The sequence below is a fragment of the Pinus tabuliformis genome, chromosome 1_2 (assembly GCF_031772625.1).
Source record: "Pinus tabuliformis cultivar Carrire ecotype Pingquan chromosome 1_2, CPIR1, whole genome shotgun sequence".
Classification (NCBI taxonomy): Eukaryota; Viridiplantae; Streptophyta; class Pinopsida; order Pinales; family Pinaceae; genus Pinus; species Pinus tabuliformis.
In genome coordinates, this window is record NC_142298.1 from 943,016,312 (window position 1) to 943,034,975 (window position 18,664).

Below are 18,664 nucleotides of genomic sequence, written 5' to 3' on the forward strand. Positions count from 1 at the left end.
TGATCATTAGTCGCAATATGATGGAGTTTCATTGCTCCTCTCTACACCATATCTTGCATATAGTGATATTTGATCTCAATGTGCTTGGACTTGTCATGGAACACAGGATTTTCAGCAAGTTGAATCCTGCTCTTATTGTCACAATAAATTACTGTCGTATCTGGTACATGCTCAAACAGCTCTCCAAAGAGCTTCCTTAGCCATACTGCCTCACAGCTAACCATGCCAGCAGCAATGTACTCAGCTTTAGCTATGCCAAGGGCTATAGACTTTTGTTTTCTACTCATCTAAGATATCATAGCAGATCCAAGTTGAAGCAGCACCCAGATGTGCTTTTTCTATCAGTAGAGTTACCAGCCCAATCAACATCAAAGTACCCATGTAGTCTTACATCTCCAACAATATATTTCAATCCAAGATTGATGGTCCCATGTAGGTATCTCAACACATGCTTTGCAGCAATCTAGTGTGCATGTGATGGCTTAATCATATATTGGCTCAGAGTATTGACTGCAAAACATATGTCTAGTCTAGTGTTCACTAAGAACATCAGTGCCCCAATCAGTTGATGATACTCTGAAGGATTAGCCAAATCAAGTCTTGCAGCTTCACCACATAGCTTCTTGAAATTCATCTCCATTGGAGTATTCATGGACTTACATTCTGTCATGCCAAATCTTTCTAGTAGTTTAACAACATATTTTCCTTGAGAAAGGAAAATCTCACCAAGTCTCTGCCATAATTCTAGACCCAAAAAGTAGTGCATCAAATGAAGATCTTTCATTTCAAATTCAGAAGCCAACTCCCTCTTACACTAGAGGATAAGAGGTTCACCACCGGTCAATAAATCATCAACATATAATACCAAAATCAAAGGCATACCTTGGATTGTTTTGAAGTAAAGATTGGGATCAGCATTGCTTCTAGTAAAGCCAAGTTTCATCAAGAAGTTATCAATGCGAGCATTCCAAGCTCTTGGAGCTTGCTTCAAAAGTTCAAACCATAGAGGGATTTCTCCAGTCTACACACATGAGTTTTTCAGTCATGTACTTCAAATCCTTGTGGCTGCTCCACAAATACTTCTTCCTTGAGGAAGTCATGCAAAAAAGCAATCTTCACATCCATTTGTTGAATATTCCATCCTAGCTAGAAGCTAGAGCCACAATAGATCGGATGGTGGTGTATTGGGCAACAGGTGCTAAAATCTCATCATTGTTTATTCCCTCTTTCTGAGAGAAACCTCTGGCCATAAATCTAGCTTTATATTTTTCAATACAACCATCAGCACCATGCTTAATTTTATAAAGCCATTTAGAAGACACAACAGACTTACTTGGGGTCTGGGAACTACTTCCCATACATCATTATGAATGATGGAATCATATTCTTTAGCCATTGCATCTTTCCACACTTGATCTTTCACAGCTTCTTCAAAAGTGCATGGTTCAAATTGAATAATGTTGCTCATGGCTAAAACATATCCCTGGAACCAGCATGGTTTCTTGCTTTCTCTAAAGGTTACTTCGGGAACATGTTTATCAGCATCTTGAAGAGTGTCACGAAGCCATAATGGCCTCTTTTTAGCAATAGGATCACATGGAGGAGAATCCAAGGGGTCCATGGTCTCCATGGGTTCATCAGCAGGATCAGTTTTAGCTTCAAGATCTTCTTATATTTCAAATACATCATCATCTTGTCTATCAACATTAGCAGGAGGAAGAAGAGTGATTCTTGCCTTTCCAAGAGCTGCATCTTCATCAAATGTTACATCCCTGCTAAACTCTATATTTCTTTGACCAGGTACATATATTTTGTAACCTTTAGAATTCTCACAATAACCAACAAACGTACCTTTCTTACATGAAGCTTCCAGCTTGTTCCTCTTTTCTTTTGGCACGTGGAAGTAGACAGGGCAGCCAAAGATCTTCGGATGCCCAACCTTGGACTTTTCACCAGTGACGGCTTCTTCAAGAGTCTTGTTGTTTAAGGCACGGTGAGGGAATCTAGTTGGACATAGACAATTGTGTTAGGAAATTCTTCCCATAGGAATTTTAGTAATTTCTTACCATGCAACATAGCTTTAATTGCTTCCATGATAGTTCTATTCTTCCTTTCGGCCACACCATTTTGTTCTAGGTTATATGGCACAGTGGTCTCTTTCCTGATTCCAACTTCTTTACAGAAATCAATGAAATCATTGGAAGTGAACTCTCCTACATTGTTAGATCTTAAGATTTTGATCTGCGTTCCAGTTTGTTTTTCTACTAAAGCTTTACAGTCTTTAAACATGTTAAATGCTTGACTTTTATTTTTCAAAAAATAAATCCTTGTCTTGCGAGAAAAATCATCTACAAAGATTATATAATACAAGTAGCCGCCAAGAGAAGTTATATGCATAGGTCCACATAAATTAGAATGTAAAAAATGAAGTACCTGACTGGTTATGCTTTTGCTTGGAGGAAATGGTCCTTTGACTTGCTTTCCACCAACACAGCCTTGGCAAACTCCATCATGATTTGCTCTAATCTCCGACGTTCCGGAAACCATCTTTCTCACATGAGGTAATGCTTTATAGTGCAAATGAGCAAACCTTCAGTGCCAAAGTTCACTGTGATGATTGCATCATGGATCAGTGCATGGATTGGTCTTCCATTGACTTTATACAGACCTTCACATCTTGATCCCAGAGTGAAGGCATCTCTCATGCTAGATCTCATTGGCCAAGTGAGAACTTTACCATTTATGAAAGCAACTTCCATTCCCTTATCTTCTAAAGAAGATACGGATACAATATTCATTTTCAAACTAGGTACATGAAAAATTTCTTGAACCTTGATCCAGATGGAAAGAAATAGAACTAGATCCCTTTATAGGATATGTAGAGGTATCTCCAAGAATGATTTTCAAATCTGTCTCCCTCTCAACCAGATTTGAGAGCACTTCTTTATAACCAGTAAAGTGCCTCGAGGCACCACTATCAGCCAACCAACTGCCTCAAGAATGTGCTAGAGGGGAACTAGAAAGAGCAGAAACAAGAAAGTATGTTGATTGAGTTTCAATTGCATTGTTATCATACCTGAGATTCCTTGAGGAATGGTAGCTTTCTTTATGAGCAGAAGGAGCTTCTCTTCTTCTTCTTCTATAATCAGATTTTTTGGAACGATTGTTGCAGTTGGATCTTGGTGCTCTTCTGCTTTCTAGATAGTCACAAGCATAGTGACAATGCTTATGGAAATTGTAGAATTGGACTTTTAATAAGTCTTTGTTCCATTTGAAGGAATTGTTGGATCTAGGAGCAGACTTTCCCGAACAATGATGGCCTCTTCTTCCTTTCTGCTTCTTACTTTGGACAGCAAAGGCAGTAGGTTCTCCCTCCTCATGCTCTGGGATTCTTCCTCTGGAAATCATTCGAGCCTCTTCTTGACTACACCTTCCCAAGAGCTCATCAAATGTAGGAAACTTGTCATTGTTGTTGATAGTGGTAATAAAAGTTTCCCAAGATGGAGAAAGACCTCCAAGTGTAATAAGCACAATATCCTTCTCAGATACAATTTCACCAATTGTAGACAGTTGATCTTTAATTTTAGAAATCTTCATAAAGTATGCTTGAATGGTCTCTCCTCTATTCACCTTCATATCCTTGAGTTGATTCTTCAAAGCAAGAATTTGGCTCAAGTTATTCACTTGATACATTCCAATTAGCTTATCATACATTTCTTTGGATTTCTTCAAGTTAGAGACATATGTTGAGATGGTCTCCAAGAGAATTAAGGATAATCTTTTTAGCCTTGACATCATCTTTCTTGTATATGGCCTTGATGGCAACATTAGAGTTATTTGTTGGTTCTACTACCTCTGCTTCAACATGCTCCAGTACATCATGTTCCTCAAGAGTAATATCCAATTTGGCCTTCCAAGGGAAGAAATTTGAAGCATCAACCAACTTCTCTTCATTCTTAAAGTAAGAGAAAGACATCTTGATCTGCTCAACAAATTTTATCAACAAGTAGAAGGAGCAGCAGGTAATATTTCAGCAGCATATAGGAAGGGACAGCAAGAGATATTTCAATAGTAAATGAAATATTTCAGCAGCAAATGAGAAGAGATATTTCAGTAGCAAATCAGATATTTCAACAGCAAATATGGAGGGACATCAAGTAATATTTCAGCAAAAAATAAGTTGCAACTAGAAGGGACAACAAGAGATATTTCAGCAGAAAATGAGCTAGGAGAAGCTCTCAACTTCTTGGACTTGTCTTCACCAAAGCTCTGATACTATGTTGAAAGCTTAATGTTCTATGCTGAAACAATTACTTAAAAATAAAACTTCTTCCAACTGCAAATTCAGTTAAGAAATTGTAGATAGAACATACATCATATAAACCATATGTAAAATAGAAGACATCCAAGAACACAAAGAAACACAGAAATTTAGGTCCAATGACCAAGGCAAACCCCATAAGGGGAAAACCCAACCAGATTCTTCTTCTATTAGAAATCAATTGTTCAACAAAGAAACAAAATACAATGAGAGAATGAAGAAGTTCCCCCAAATTTGAAGAAGACCTTTGATAGTTGAGTTGATGCAAACACTGAATCACTTTGGCTCACCAAGTTTAGCTCTTACTCTCCAAGTCCCTCTCTCACTCTCTCAATACTTCACTAGTCACTCCAACTCTCTCTTTCACAAGTTCGAAGTCTCCTTTCACAATGCACAAGTGAGTAAGAGTGAAGATGAGAGGCACATATATATAGGAGCAAGGAGTTCGAGCCATGAAGGAGAGGAGTAACTCACATGCCTTACAAGGGAGTTATATATGCCATTTAGGAAAATACACATGCCTTTGTAACTCATGCCATTAAGGAGGTACACATGCCTTTGTAACTCATGCCATTAAGGAAGCACGCATGCCTTTGTAACTCGTGCCATAAAGAGGAGTATGCATGCCTTGAAGGAGAGAGTGTAACTAATGCATTGAAGAGAGCATAAGAGGAATCTTTTATGACGAGACTTTAATGCGAGTAAGAGGAGTGCTATGACAAGTTTTTAATGTGCATAAGAGAGTGTAAGAGGAGTGCAATGAATCCATTAAGTGAGAGAGAGAGGGGTATGAGTGCCATCAAGGAGAGAGAGAGGTACGAAGTGGCATGATTGAGTGCCAAGTAGGAGAGATGAAATGTATTTCCATTTTAAAAGTAGTAATATTATTGTATCATAAGGATAATAATAATGACAATATTGATGATTAAATAAAAATTGAACAAATGAGATTGATTAAGGATAAGTTAAGTGAGTTCTGATCGGATCTTGACTTCGCTGAGGAGAGCGCGACCAGACTCCTGCTACGAGCCTCGGCTCTTGGACCTGCCCCCTGTGGGCCCTTATCCCAGCGATCCACCTCGATTCTTTGTCGGCTCCTCAACCTCAGATCGGATCGGATCATGCCAGTTTGAATCAGACCTGATCGGATCTTGAAAGTTAACCGTCCCTCTGGCTAGGGGGCGATCTCTGTTGCGTTGCCCCTGTGGCGGCCGACTTCAAGCTTGATGGAGACCCAGGGCCAAGATCCACCCCCCGGTCCTGCCGCTGAGGCTTTTAACCAGCTCCTGGCAGGCTTGCCTCCGAAAAAAAGAAATGAAGCCTCCAGATTCGTCAAGAAAATAGATGAGATTCCAGAGATCTCTCTGCCCCCGGAGACTCCCATGCAGGTAGCTCTGTCACTGGCGGATCGGGGACTCATTGGCCAATTCACAGGACTGTGGCCATCCCCGAAAACTACAGAGCAATGGGTTAACAGGAACTGGGCACCTCTGATCAGTCAAAGTGTTACCTCTTACTTTCTAGGGCAAGGGTTTTTCCTATTTGAATTCACCTCCAGAGAAGACAAAGACCTGATCTTTAGAAATGGACCGTATTTCATGGGTCCTCAGGGTCTCTACCTGAATAAATGGACACCGGATTTCGACCCAGCAGTAGATGTCCCCAAGGTTGTTCCAGTATGGGTTCGTCTCCCAAATCTGTCGGTTCACTGTTGGAACTGGGACTCCTTGAAACACATCGGCAACTCCCTCGGGAAATTCATTGATCGGGCAAGCAACAAGGATCAGTACGATTGTGCCAGGATCTGCGTGGAGGTAGATCTAGAGGAAGGCTTACCAGAAGCAGTCAAAATCAAAGTAGGCAGCTGGTCCCACGTGCAGATCTTGGATTATGAACAGCTGCCTTCCAAATGCAGGAAATGTCATGTGTATGGGCACTTCGCTAGAAACTGCCCGACTAACCCAGAGCCAGAGAAAGGAAACGAAGAGGGATGGAATCAAGTAAGACGAACTAGGGCCAATCATAAGGGACAGAAGCAGGGTGGGCTATTCGGCAAATCTGATGCCCAGAAACCCCCTACAAAAAAGACGCAAGAAAACAAATTTATCCTCCTAAGCCAACCGACAGAAGACATTCCAGAGGCAGAGACCCAAAAGCTAGAATCCTCAAGGAAAAGCTCACCTCCAGCTTCTCCAAAAGAAGCTGAGAACCCCAAAGACACGGACCCAGAAGACGAAGAAGAAGATCAAGAAATAGAGGAGTCAGAAGAAGAAGGCGAAATAGGAGATTCCCAAACCTCGGTAAGAAGATCAACAAGAGGGCGCAAAACAGATAAAGAGAAAAGAGAGCAGCAGACCTACAAAGACAAGCTACAGGGCAGCCAACCAACGCTGGAAAAGCTCCTCGCTTCAAAGCCCAAAATGATGAAAAATCAGCCCCAAGGCTCCAAGGGAGCCCACCAGAAACATAAATAATGAAGGTCATCTCCTGGAACTGTAGAGGCCTGGGGAGCAAAGTCAAGGAAGAAGCCATAAGAAATCTAGCAAGAACAGAAGCCCCAGACATACTTCTCATCCAGGAGACCAAACTGGAAGACAAACTCTTCCTGCAAATTAGCAAAAATTTATGGCCCAGAAGCGAAGCAAGAGCAATCTCAGCCAGGGGTGCTTCAGGAGGGATCGGAATTCTATGGAACCCCAACAAATATGCACTCAGCTATGAAGCAAGCAACACTCACTGGTTGATGCAAAAAATGCAGAATCTCGACACAAAGGAAATCATTACTCTCTTCAATGTATATTCTCCAGTCAACATAAGGGAGAAAAAGGAATGCTGGGAAACTATAAAACACCAGGCAGATCTGATAAGTCTGGAAAATGTAATCATTGTTGGAGACCTCAATCTCACTCTCCACTCATCTGAGAAAAGGGGAGGAAGCATAGTTCGAGATCCGACAAGAGAATGGCCGGAGGATCTTTTGCAAGATTGGGACTTGCTAGACATCAAACCCTCATCAGGTAAGTACTCTTGGTCTAACAAAAGAGTAGGTCCTGGGCATATAGCTGCCAGACTTGATAGATTTTTCATCCAAAGTTCCTTCCTGCTACTTGGTCTAGAACCTAGAATGCATATTCTTCCTTGCAGCATCTCGGATCATAGGCCGGTAAAGCTAGAGCTGTTTGCCCACTCAGATCTGGGACCCATCCCCTTCCGATTCAGCCCCCTCTGGGTAATGGAGCCCGTCTTCATGCAAACAATCAAAGACTGCTGGAGCCAACCAGTTAAAGGCTCACCTTCCTTCATTTGGGAGGAAAAACTCAGAAGGGTAAAAGGAGTCTTGAAACGCTGGGCAAAAACCCTTTCAAATCCAGCATCAGAAAGGAAAGTCATGAAATCCTCCCTTGCCTCTCATCAAACTTGCATGGAGAGCGCCATAATTACAGAGGAGATGATGGACCAGGAAATTAATCTTCAACAGCGCTACCATAAAGCCTGCTTGGCCGAAGAAGAATATTGGAGACTAAAATCGCGGAACCTCTGGCTAAAAGCAGGAGATAGGAATACGAGCTTTTTCCATAAGCAAGCCCAAGCTAGGAAATGCTTCAACACTATTTCTGAGATCAAGGAAGATAATGATACGCACAAGGAATTTGCAGACATCAAAAGGGCAGCCTATTTACATTTCCAAAAGCTTTTTACTGAAGATCACGAGCCGCTCCAGCACCAAGAGCTGCTAGACATTATCCCGCAAGCAATCTCTCCTCGTATGAATAGGGCTCTAGAGGCCAAAATCACAAAAGAGGAAGTTAAAAAAGCCCTCTTTGACATGGAGCCGGACAAGGCCCCGGGGTCAGATGGCTTCTCAGCCAGATTTCTCCAAGTTTGCTGGCCAATTGTGGAAAAGGACCTTCTTAAAATGGTACAAAAGTCTCAAAATTCTCAGAAAATAAGAGGCAGCACAAATTCTGCTTTCCTAGCTCTCATACCAAAGGAAAAAGGAGCCAACAATTTCAACAGATTTCGTCTGATCTCGCTTTGCAACATTGGGTACAAATTAATTACCAAGGTCATTGCAAACAGGCTGAAGCCCATCCTGCCAAAAATAATCCCGGAAAACCAAGGAGGTTTCATTCAGGGAAGGAAAATCGTGGACAACTACACTCTCATTCAAGAGGCAATACATTCAAGTCTCCACCGAAAGGAACAAGGTATGGTGATCAAACTCGACCTAGCAAATGCTTTTGATCGTGTCAATCATAGATTCCTATTGAAAGTCATGTATAAATTTGGTTTTGGGGCAAAATTTATAAAGTGGGTCCAGGCTGCCATTTCAGAGCCTTGGATTGCCCCCCTAGTAAACGGAAGAGCTACAGAATTTTTCAAAGCCTCGAGGGGTCTCAGGCAGGGATGCCCTCTCTCCCCCCTGCTCTTTGTCATTCAAGCCTCTGTCCTCAGCTTCTTGTTAGAAAAAAAAATGCATGATCAAGAAATCAATGGCTTGTGTATAGCTAGAGGAGTCAAAAGTTTAAATCATGCCTTATTTGCTGATGATACCCTGTTGTTAGGCAGCGCCACCTTTTCCACCGCCTCCAAGTTCAAAGCTGCCCTGGATGTCTCCATCAAGGCCTCTGGCAGTGCCCTCAACAAGAATAAATGTCACATTTATAGCTGGAATACCCCGCCAAGGGTTCTCTCTACTATATCTAGGTGTCTGGACTTTGCTAACTCATCATCCTGGACCTCTTTTAAATATCTAGGCCTTCCGGTCAACCATAAAAGGCTCACTGTCAAAGACTGGCAACCACAGCTTGAAAATTTCAAAACTAAAATTCAATCCTGGGGCTTCCGCTGGCTCAACGCTGCTGGCAAGACTGTTCTAGTGAAATCTGTGCTCTCCAGTCTACCCATATTCCATTTTGCAGGTCTCCTTGCCCCTCTAACCATTTTGAACAAGATGGAGGAGCTCATGCGCAGATTTTTTTGGAAGGGCGGAAAGGAAAATGAAAGGAAAATCCCCCTCATCAGCTGGGAAACAATAGCCAAGCCACTGTGGGAAGGTGGCCTGAACTTCAAAAGCATAGGTCACCAGAACGTGGCCATTGCAGCAAAGATCATTTGGAGGATCATTGCGCCCAAACCAGGTTGGGCACAGCTTGCCTTATGGAAGAAATATTTCAGGGGATCTCGTCTAAGACGTCTAGAAAATGAAACTCACGCTCAGAACTCTCCTCTCATCAAACAGAACTCAGCATTCCACAAAATTCTCGCTAAAGCAGGCCCCCTAATCAGAGAGCACTCTTATTGGGTCCCCGGAAACGGCAGAAGGATAAACATATGGACTGATCGTATTATGAATAAGGAGCCTCTGGATATTAGACTGGTCACCAGGGAACTGCGCAGGTGGATGGAATACAACGGGCTGCGCACACTCTGGGATATCTCACGGTGGCAAGACGAGAACTGGGCGGGCTGGAAAAGTGAGACGGTGCCAGATCATCTGCGAACATATTGGAATGCGCTGACAGAGCACCTTCACGGTTTGGCCCCCACACAGTTGAGCAGGCAGGATAAAAAGGGATGGGGGATGAACGACAAAGGGTACATAGTCGCCAATGGATACAGAAAATTACTTGAGAAACCTCATGTGTCGCCCGATCCAGCACCATGGCATGGAGTATGGCGCACTCCCTCTTGGCCGAAGACTGATATATTTGCCTGGCAGCTCTGCCATGAACGCATTCTCACACAGGACATATTGCAAAGAAAAGGGATCTACGGTTCCTCTATTTGCCACCTGTGCAAGGCAAATTCTGAGACAGCAGTGCATATAATGCTGGAATGTAAATTTGCCAAGCAAATCTGGAGCTCCTTCGTGCAGAACCTGAGCTGCACCTTCTTAATGCCAAACACCATTGTGGAGATGTTCTCAAAATGGACAGCCAGATATCCAAGTCAACCGCCAAGAAACCAGGTAATTAAAACAGTCTGGGGCATTCTACCAAAGATAATTTGCTGGCAAATTTGGCTTGAACGAAATAGAAGATTATTCAGGGACACAAACCAGAACAGCAAGGTTATAGAGAGCAAAGTTAAAAGCCAAATTAAGGAATGCCTTGCTGACATTAAAGATGATTCAAATCTCAGTCTTCAAGATATCTCCTGGGGTTCAAACATTGGCTTACAATTTCATCCAGCGAACAGAGCTGCCCCACCTCACAAAAACTGGCACATAAGGAAATCAGAAGATGAATTTAAAGAATGGCTCAAAGCGATTTCAAGACATACCCTCTTCTTTGACGGGGCAACAAAGGGAAACCCGGGCAAAGCTGGTGCAGGAGGAGTCATAGTAAACCCAAAAGGGGAAATAATTCACTCCTTCGCATGGGGGCTTGGACATACAACCAGCGTGCAAGCTGAGGCTCTAGCTCTATACCAAGGCCTCAAGATCCTCCAAGACACAAGTATTGAGACAGCCAATGTAATCGGAGACTCCCAAGTTATAATAGATGCATTGAAAACCAGCACTGCAGTGAAGGATCTTAAACTTTCTAGACTGATAACTAGAATCAAGGGAATTGGAAAATGCTTCGAGAGTTTAGACTATTTTCATGTGCTAAGAGCCCTCAATAAAGAGGCGGACAAAGAGGCCAATAAGGCCACTCTCCTCTCAGCAGGAATCAAGCAGGAAGATAAAGAAGATTCATGGGATCCCATCCCCTAACCTGTAGGCTCCAATGTTTTATTGCCTCATTTTAAAGAAATTCGTCTGTATCTCCAAGTGGGGGAAAACAATAAAAATCATACACTCTAGATCAAAGAAGAACTTTGTAAGAATAAGATGCAGGCTCACTCACAAAAGTGACCCGCATCAGAATACAGGTGACCTCAATGTAATCAGTTTACTGGCTTTCAGTCCAACAGGAATATAAATATCCCATACCCGTTTTCGTTAAAAAAAAAAAAGGATAAGTTAAGTGATTTTCCATCGTCTATACTTGATTACCAATTGAAGCAAGGTGATTTAATATTTTTCGAAAGTCATGCTTGAAATGATAGACATGACTTTCTATTTTTAGAAAGTTACTCTAGAATAGTCAGAAATGAGATTTTATTCAAGGAAATTCATCCCTTAGCTACCAATTTTCAGCAACTCAAGTATTTGTTGTGGTTGTTGAGTATCGCATGCCACGTTTATTTACTATTTTTATTGTTAAACCCTAGTTCATAGGTTCAGGCTTAATGGTTGTTAACGTTCTTTTATTTCCGTTGCTTATTATGTCTATACAATTTATGTGTAGAATGGCCATAAACTCTGGCTTTTGGGTTATGTAATTCGTTGTTGTTATTTTTGTTAATTTTGGGTTTCTGATAATTCTACTCTCGACTATGATTATGAATTTCATATGATAAATAATCATGTTCCTTGTACAAATGTCTGTTATTATTTTGTTGTGCAATAATTAACGATTATGTGTTATTTGAGTTATAATTATATGCATGAAGACTGCCAATAAATTTTGTGAATAAATAAAGTTCCGCAAAAATGTTGATGAAAACTAGACAAAGTTTGGGTAGAAGGGGCGTAGTGTTGCCCGCCTAGAGGCCAAGGACACTACAAGTAGGGTGCCCTCAAGACTTCAGCTACTTTGGACCACCTGACAAAGCCATCTCAAACTCAAGTGAAAGAAACCATTCATTATAAATTAAGATCATAAATGCATCTAGATGGACCATACTTAAGTGTTAAGGCCGTATTAATACTTCAAACCAGCATAACCTTCAAATATCTAATTAGACCAAGTCCCGTAAAAGTGTTCCCTATCTTTGTAGGGGTGGCTAAGTAGTCAACCCTATTAGGTGCTTCCAGCCCCCAAGGGGAGGTGGCATTTCCAAGGTTAACCCTTCAATCCATAGGTGTTAGTGAGAATAGGTGGCAATGGAGGGGAAGGACTTCATGGCCAAGTGCCATGGTCAGGGGACCAGCTAATGAGAGTCCACATCCTAAGTGTATAGATGTAATGGAGGGAGCAATCGTGGAGGCATGAGTTACCCCTCTGCCTGGTTTTTCCACCCCTTTGGTGAGCCTTTTATTTCTTCTTGATAATGCTTTTTAATTGATGCATAGCTCAAGGATCAAAGCTTGTTCTATAGCATTTGTTTTGTCCCTGAAGATGAGGCAATTTCTCGCTCATCAAGTTTGGGACATGCAAGGGTTCCGTTTGAAGAGATGGAGCAGCAAGTGCTCAAGAACGAGATGATTGCTAATAAGGGGGGTTGAGCTTATGCTAGGCTTTTTCCCATGTGCTAACTTATGTCCTAGCCTCTTTTGCATTTTGACTTTTTTTCTTTCATTGTGGCCATCTTATACTTTTTCATACTTTTAGCTACATCAACCTCCATGGTGATGTTTTCTGGCCCAACACCAGTGTGTGGATATGTGAGTGCCAAATCCCAATGAACCAATGACAGTTTACCCAAATAATGGAGATGATATCAAAGGAAATGATGTGACATGGAAAATGTTAAGTATGCAAAAGAAGAATGCACACGCTACTTCAATCCAAGTTTTCCAAGTACTGTCTCTCCTATAACCCTAAGGCCTTAGGGGAGGCCCCCCTAGACAAGGGCTAAAGATTAACCCCGCTGGTAAGGTGAGAGAATGAGTTTATAGTCAAGATCAGTCAATCATCTAGATCACCCCTTTATCCATACTCAATGCTCGAAACTTTAAGTAAAAGCATTTGATTGCAAAATGATCAAAGTAACTGTTGTGGTAGCCCACTTTTATCCAAGAGGAATGTCGGATGGTGAGAGGTGTATGACTGGTGCAGATGGTGGAGAAAACCAGCATGTAATCATTAATGAGCAAATGTGTAGGGTTGTTGTCTGGCTGGCAATAAAATATTTCTCCTATAGGGTTACCAATTTTGGTGGGTGGTGGGTAACAGTGCCGGATCTAAATCCTGCCTACCCTCTATCTAGAAGGTGTCCACTTCAAGCTCCTCGTATAACATAAGATGAAGAGTTGTAGCATAGAGCTTGGAGAAAGTGTGGTCCGTCATGATTCTCTAATAATTGTCAAGGTCTAATACAGCCCCTGATTTGTGGATCAAGTGAATGAAATGTTAATTTTCTAATACCATATCTGATTTGATTTTCCTAGCAATTTATTTTATGCTCGGAGATGTTTCACCCAGTAAAATCTTTTTCTAAAAGCTATTGAAAATGAATGCACTAGTATTAAATTTAAATAAAATTTGTAGCTGAAAATAAATGGAAAATCGCTCACAAAACATAGCAAAAAATATGCCCAACAAATTCTTTTTCGCTTTTCTATTACTCAGAAAGATTAGGGCCTCCTTTAACATTGAAATCGACACACAGAGAATACACAAAAATTACAGCAATGGAACTTGGCAACTCGGCTCCTCAGAAATTTGGCATGCAGCTGTGCTGGTCCTCTAGCAACTCAGCCACCTCCCAAGTCTGGCATAAACCCTCACAACCTCCCCAAACTCACGTCCTACTTGCTAGAACTCGACCTCACAAGTCTCGGCCCTCCCCATGTGTGCTCAACCTGCAAACCTGTGCTCCAAAATTCCTGTAGCTGCACACTTTTCCGATGATTTCCAAAAAAGTTTGGGTGTTCTTGCAGAGATTTCTCCAATGAATACGAGAAAAATCAGGGCATGATTTTCAGATTTTATCTTAGCTAGTGCGTAATTCCACAAACACTTCTTCATAATCTTAGCTAGTGCATAATTCCACAAGCACTTCTTCATCTCTCAAGTGATTTTGATTTTCATATTCTTTGAGGGTTTCAACTTCTCATATGAATTTTGGTTTCATCACCTTCCTTTCCCACCAACCACTAAGGTCAATACTCATTTCACCAAAACTAATTTTCCATCAATATCAGGCAAGCTTTTGCTTCCTGTAGGTATCCTTGTTATGTAAGAAAAACATTAAAACCATTTGCTTCTCAAGCTCACACGAGTATAATATCAAGTCATACATTTTCAATTAAAGTTGTATTTAAGTATTCACGACATCCATAGGTTTTTAGTATCCCCCTTCCCCTCCAACCAACCCACCCACCCACACCCACACACATATATATACATATTCCCTACACACACACACATATAGGAAAGATTATCACACATATAGGAAAGATCATCATTTGCATTAAAATCAATTTCCAACAAGATCATAAAAGTCATTGTTTCTTGTGAGTATCCTTGTTTGTATGCTTTATGGATTTCATTGCATAAGATCTTTTCGCCCCAAAGTTTCAACTGAATTCTTCACCCGTCATCAGGAGCAGTCGAAAGACAGAGAGCAGCGGTGCAATCAAGATGATGCGGTGAGCATCCTTTTATGTCTTGGACACATTAATGTCTATGAAGATGATGCGGTTTAACTTCGTGTCATACAATTTTTAGTAGAAGCTTTCTGATGTATTCATGATATTTTACAATCCTTTGCATCTAAATGCAAAGCTCAACTTGCAAAAATAAAAAGATCAAGAATAACAAATACTCACCATTATAGATAAGTTTTCCTTGTTATTTCAACTCCCTCAAACTTGTGATGAATCATTTTTCTAAACCTTCCTTTGCAAATCCTTACGCTTAATCTTCATATCCATACTTTGCCTACCATCGCCTGTTGTTTCCACTTATAGTGGTGATCTACATTTCTACAATTTACAGAGCAGATCTGTTTTCACTCTGATACCGTTGTTTATGGCCGAACCAAACCTATCTCCATAAGGGAGGATAATATTACTGAAGTAGGCATTCCTAGCACACGTGCCAAGCTAGAGATTGAAACAAACACAGACGCATATGGATGCACAGATTAGAATGGAGCTCAATCATTTCTTCTTCATCAACAAAAGGGCTGAACATAAAGATCATATCCATTAGGAACTAGTCTCCACAGGAGCTTAACCATGAGAACAAAATAAGTTACTTATTGAAGGTCCAAACTCAAGTCGACGCTCAGAGTGTGTGACTCTAACTGCCAAGTTATTCGACAAGGACCTTGCTTATTCAATGTATAAACTCCTTGTTTTAACCAGAAGCAACAAACCCCCTTCAGGTCACTTACTATCCTACCACGACCTTGCTTATTCAGTGAAGTAACTCCTTCCTTTAATCACTAAATAAAAAACCTCCTTTATGTTAGTAACCGACTAAGAGGGAGGTATTTCATTTGAGATCAAAGTTGGCCAAATATTTTAACAGTTGAGAACAAATTTAATTCAAAACCAAATGGAGTCACTATTGATAAAAAATAGACAAAAAAGCGAAAAATAGAAGAGAATTCATTCTCGACATGAGAGGAAAAAGCCATACAGAGATGAAGCTGTTCTTTTCAATTCCTCGACAGTACGAACAGTTTGTTCCTCCAAGGTTCCTATTTCATCATCCATAGCGACATCCGTGTCGGCTATGTTTGTACTTTCATCATTATCATCAACCCTGCAAAGACGCTTTGCCCGAACCATTGCATCTCTTCTCTCCTTGCCGACTGAAAGTGCCTGCTGCCGCCTCCTTTGTCCAGCAATATTCCCAACTGAGTATCAAAACACGGTCAAATTTCTAGGAAAATATGTACTACAGATAATAAAAAGTTGTTAAATATATGCTAGATAGAATATCATTTTAAGGGACTGCCCACACCAATAATGGAAGACAAATCACAGAGAACCTGATATTCACATTATCTGTTAGTCTTATATTGCTTTATGTAATATGGCTTTATTCACCTAATTTACAGTGCACACGCAGCTAGCCATAACACAAAATCCCCAGGAACTCCAAGGACATTGAAAAAAATCCTACCCATATAAGAATTTCTCGAGAGAGACCCGTGACCACAAAAAAATGTAGATTCTGATCATCAACATTAATTAATCATAGATTTCCAACAATTGTAGTTACATAGACCGCAGACCAAAAAACCAAAACCAGTGAAATTTAAAAGAATATAAATTCTTAAAAAGAAACAAGCTATCTTTTCAAACATAACATACCCACCTGGTGTCTTGATAGAATCGCGCTTGTGTGCAGGCAATCCAGTCTCCCCTGCCATGTGCGACATAGTTTAGATATACCCAATTGCCAAGTCCCGTTGCTTTCAAGTAGGTCTTTGTGCAGGTCAGTGCACTGTTCTCTCAATTCTCAGGAGAAGGCCTCCCTTAAGTGATGCTTGATATTCCCCAATAGCTGTTTTATATATACAGAGACGTAGTTGTCGTCTATCAAATGCCTCTAATGAATATGCTGTGTGTTTAAAAAAATCCTTGCAGGGAGCTGCGGCCATTCCAAAAACCATGAAGTTGATCCTTTACCCTTTTAAATTACAAATTAATTTAAACTCAAAACCAAATGAAAAACATGTATTTTTCACGCCTTTTAGAAAATGTAATGTGGTGTTGATTATGGAAACACACCGTGACGGCCACACCCATCTGTAGGTCCACGAGATAAAAATTATTACCCGATACTACACGTAAGTTGCAGAGTAATTTTAAATTAATTTTAGGTAGTGTAAAGTAATTATTATAACTTTTAGTTATTAGGGTAAGTTTAATTGGTCATAGTTTATTGTAACATTTTTGCTACGGAGAAGTTATGGGTTTAATTCTCTCAACATCTTCATGGTTATGCACTTTTGCTACTGAGAAGTTATGGGTTTAATTCTCTCAACATCTTCATGGTTAGGCTCCAGTGATCTCTTTAGGTGCAAATATTTTGTGGACGTAGCGATCACCGAGATTCGTGAACCACAAAAACAAAAAACAAAATAAGAAGTTTTTTTCATTATTTTTTGTTAATTTTGAATAAATTTGATAGGAATTTTCGGTATCTAATTGGTAGAATTTGAGTGTTTTAGGAGTTTTTCATGGCATTAAATCAATATGTGTATTGAATGAAATGAATGAATGAAATTTTAACGTCCACGAGACTAAATATAGTCTATGGGACCACGAGCCTCCTGCTTTTCGCCTTTTGCAATTCAATCATTTTCTTATTCAAAATAATGATTTATTCGACCCAACCTTCTAACAGTCCCCTCACTGAAAAGACAATGCCAAGGAACCAATGTTAACATATTGTCATAACTATCTTTGATGTCTCCATAAAGCTATTAAAATTATTTAAAAACTAAAATTCACAATCTTGCCAAAAAAATGTAAAGCCCAAAAGCAAGAATGTCTAATAAATATACATTATTTTAAAGTAACTAGCATATTCTTGAAGTGAGGAAAGGGAATATTGAAGTAAAATAAAATGATAAGTTGTCCCAATAGAAGAAAAATGTGTTTAAGATTTATGGATAATAAATAGAGAATCCATTGAATAAGTTTCTTGATAATATTTAACTAATAGAGAATCTATTGAATATGGTTCATGAATAATGTATTAAAATTATTTTATTTTTTTTATGGTTAAGCATTTTCATAACTAATTTCTAAATATATATGGAAGATTTTTCGAAGAGAAACCATGTTTCCATTTTCAAGTAACACTAACTATAAGTTAAACACACATGATAGTCATGTGTTATTTGTCCTTGATGAAAGAATATGGCCAAGAGCTAGGTGTGGGGCTTTCAAATGTACATATGGCCACAAAAGAGATTACATGTGTTGGTCATTTAGTAAAAACTTTAAAAACAATTTTTCAAGAAAATGATGATGCTTTCATCACTTGTAGATTACTTGAAATTGATGATGTATGATCAATTTCAATAACTTTTGAGTAACTTTCACCAAGTTTCCATCTAATTTTTCTACATTCTGTGATCTAAATTTAAACAAGAACACAACAAATTACAGATATAACCGTAAACACAAAGATGCAACATAAATAACACTTCATTTCATTAATATCAAATACTAAAATATGCTTACAAACATAATGGAAATAAGACTAGCTCGGGCGATGGAACCTTATCTCTGAGAAGAGATGTGGCAGTTACATGCCTCTGAACGGTGTTACAATGAGGCTCAAGGGCCTATTTATTATTGGAAAACATGAGAAAACCCTAACCCCAAGAGATGTAACGCCAAGAGTTTGTGGGCCCCATTGGGGTTAGTTGGGCAGCCAACTTCCCGGGGTCATAACTTGGTCATATTATCTTTGTTTGGCGTGTACGATGCCTTGTTGGAAAGGTCTCTCCAAGTATTATAGGTTTTGCTACAGACCCCTACCTACAACTATGGGCCTACTGCGGACATCAAAAAAAAGTCGTTTATGGGGTCAAAACTACTCCGGAAGTTTAGGTTTCGAAAAACTGTTAAAAATAGTAAATGCTGAAATAAACAAG

General features: G+C 40.1%; 1 protein-coding gene across 1 annotated transcript in view; it reads right to left on the reverse strand.

Annotated features, from left to right (window-relative positions):
- Positions 1–16,673, reverse strand: part of LOC149209054 (importin subunit alpha-9-like) — a 271,565-nt gene extending 254,892 nt beyond the window's left edge. Inside the window, exons 1-2 of the mRNA XM_089396272.1 lie at positions 16,369–16,673; positions 15,685–15,904 (exon numbers count right to left, since the gene is read on the reverse strand). Of these exons, the coding sequence (XP_089252398.1) occupies positions 15,685–15,904; positions 16,369–16,432 (284 nt within the window). The 5' untranslated portion in view covers positions 16,433–16,673. The remainder of the gene's footprint in view (positions 1–15,684; positions 15,905–16,368) is intronic.
- Between the last annotated feature and the right edge of the window lie 1,991 nt (positions 16,674–18,664).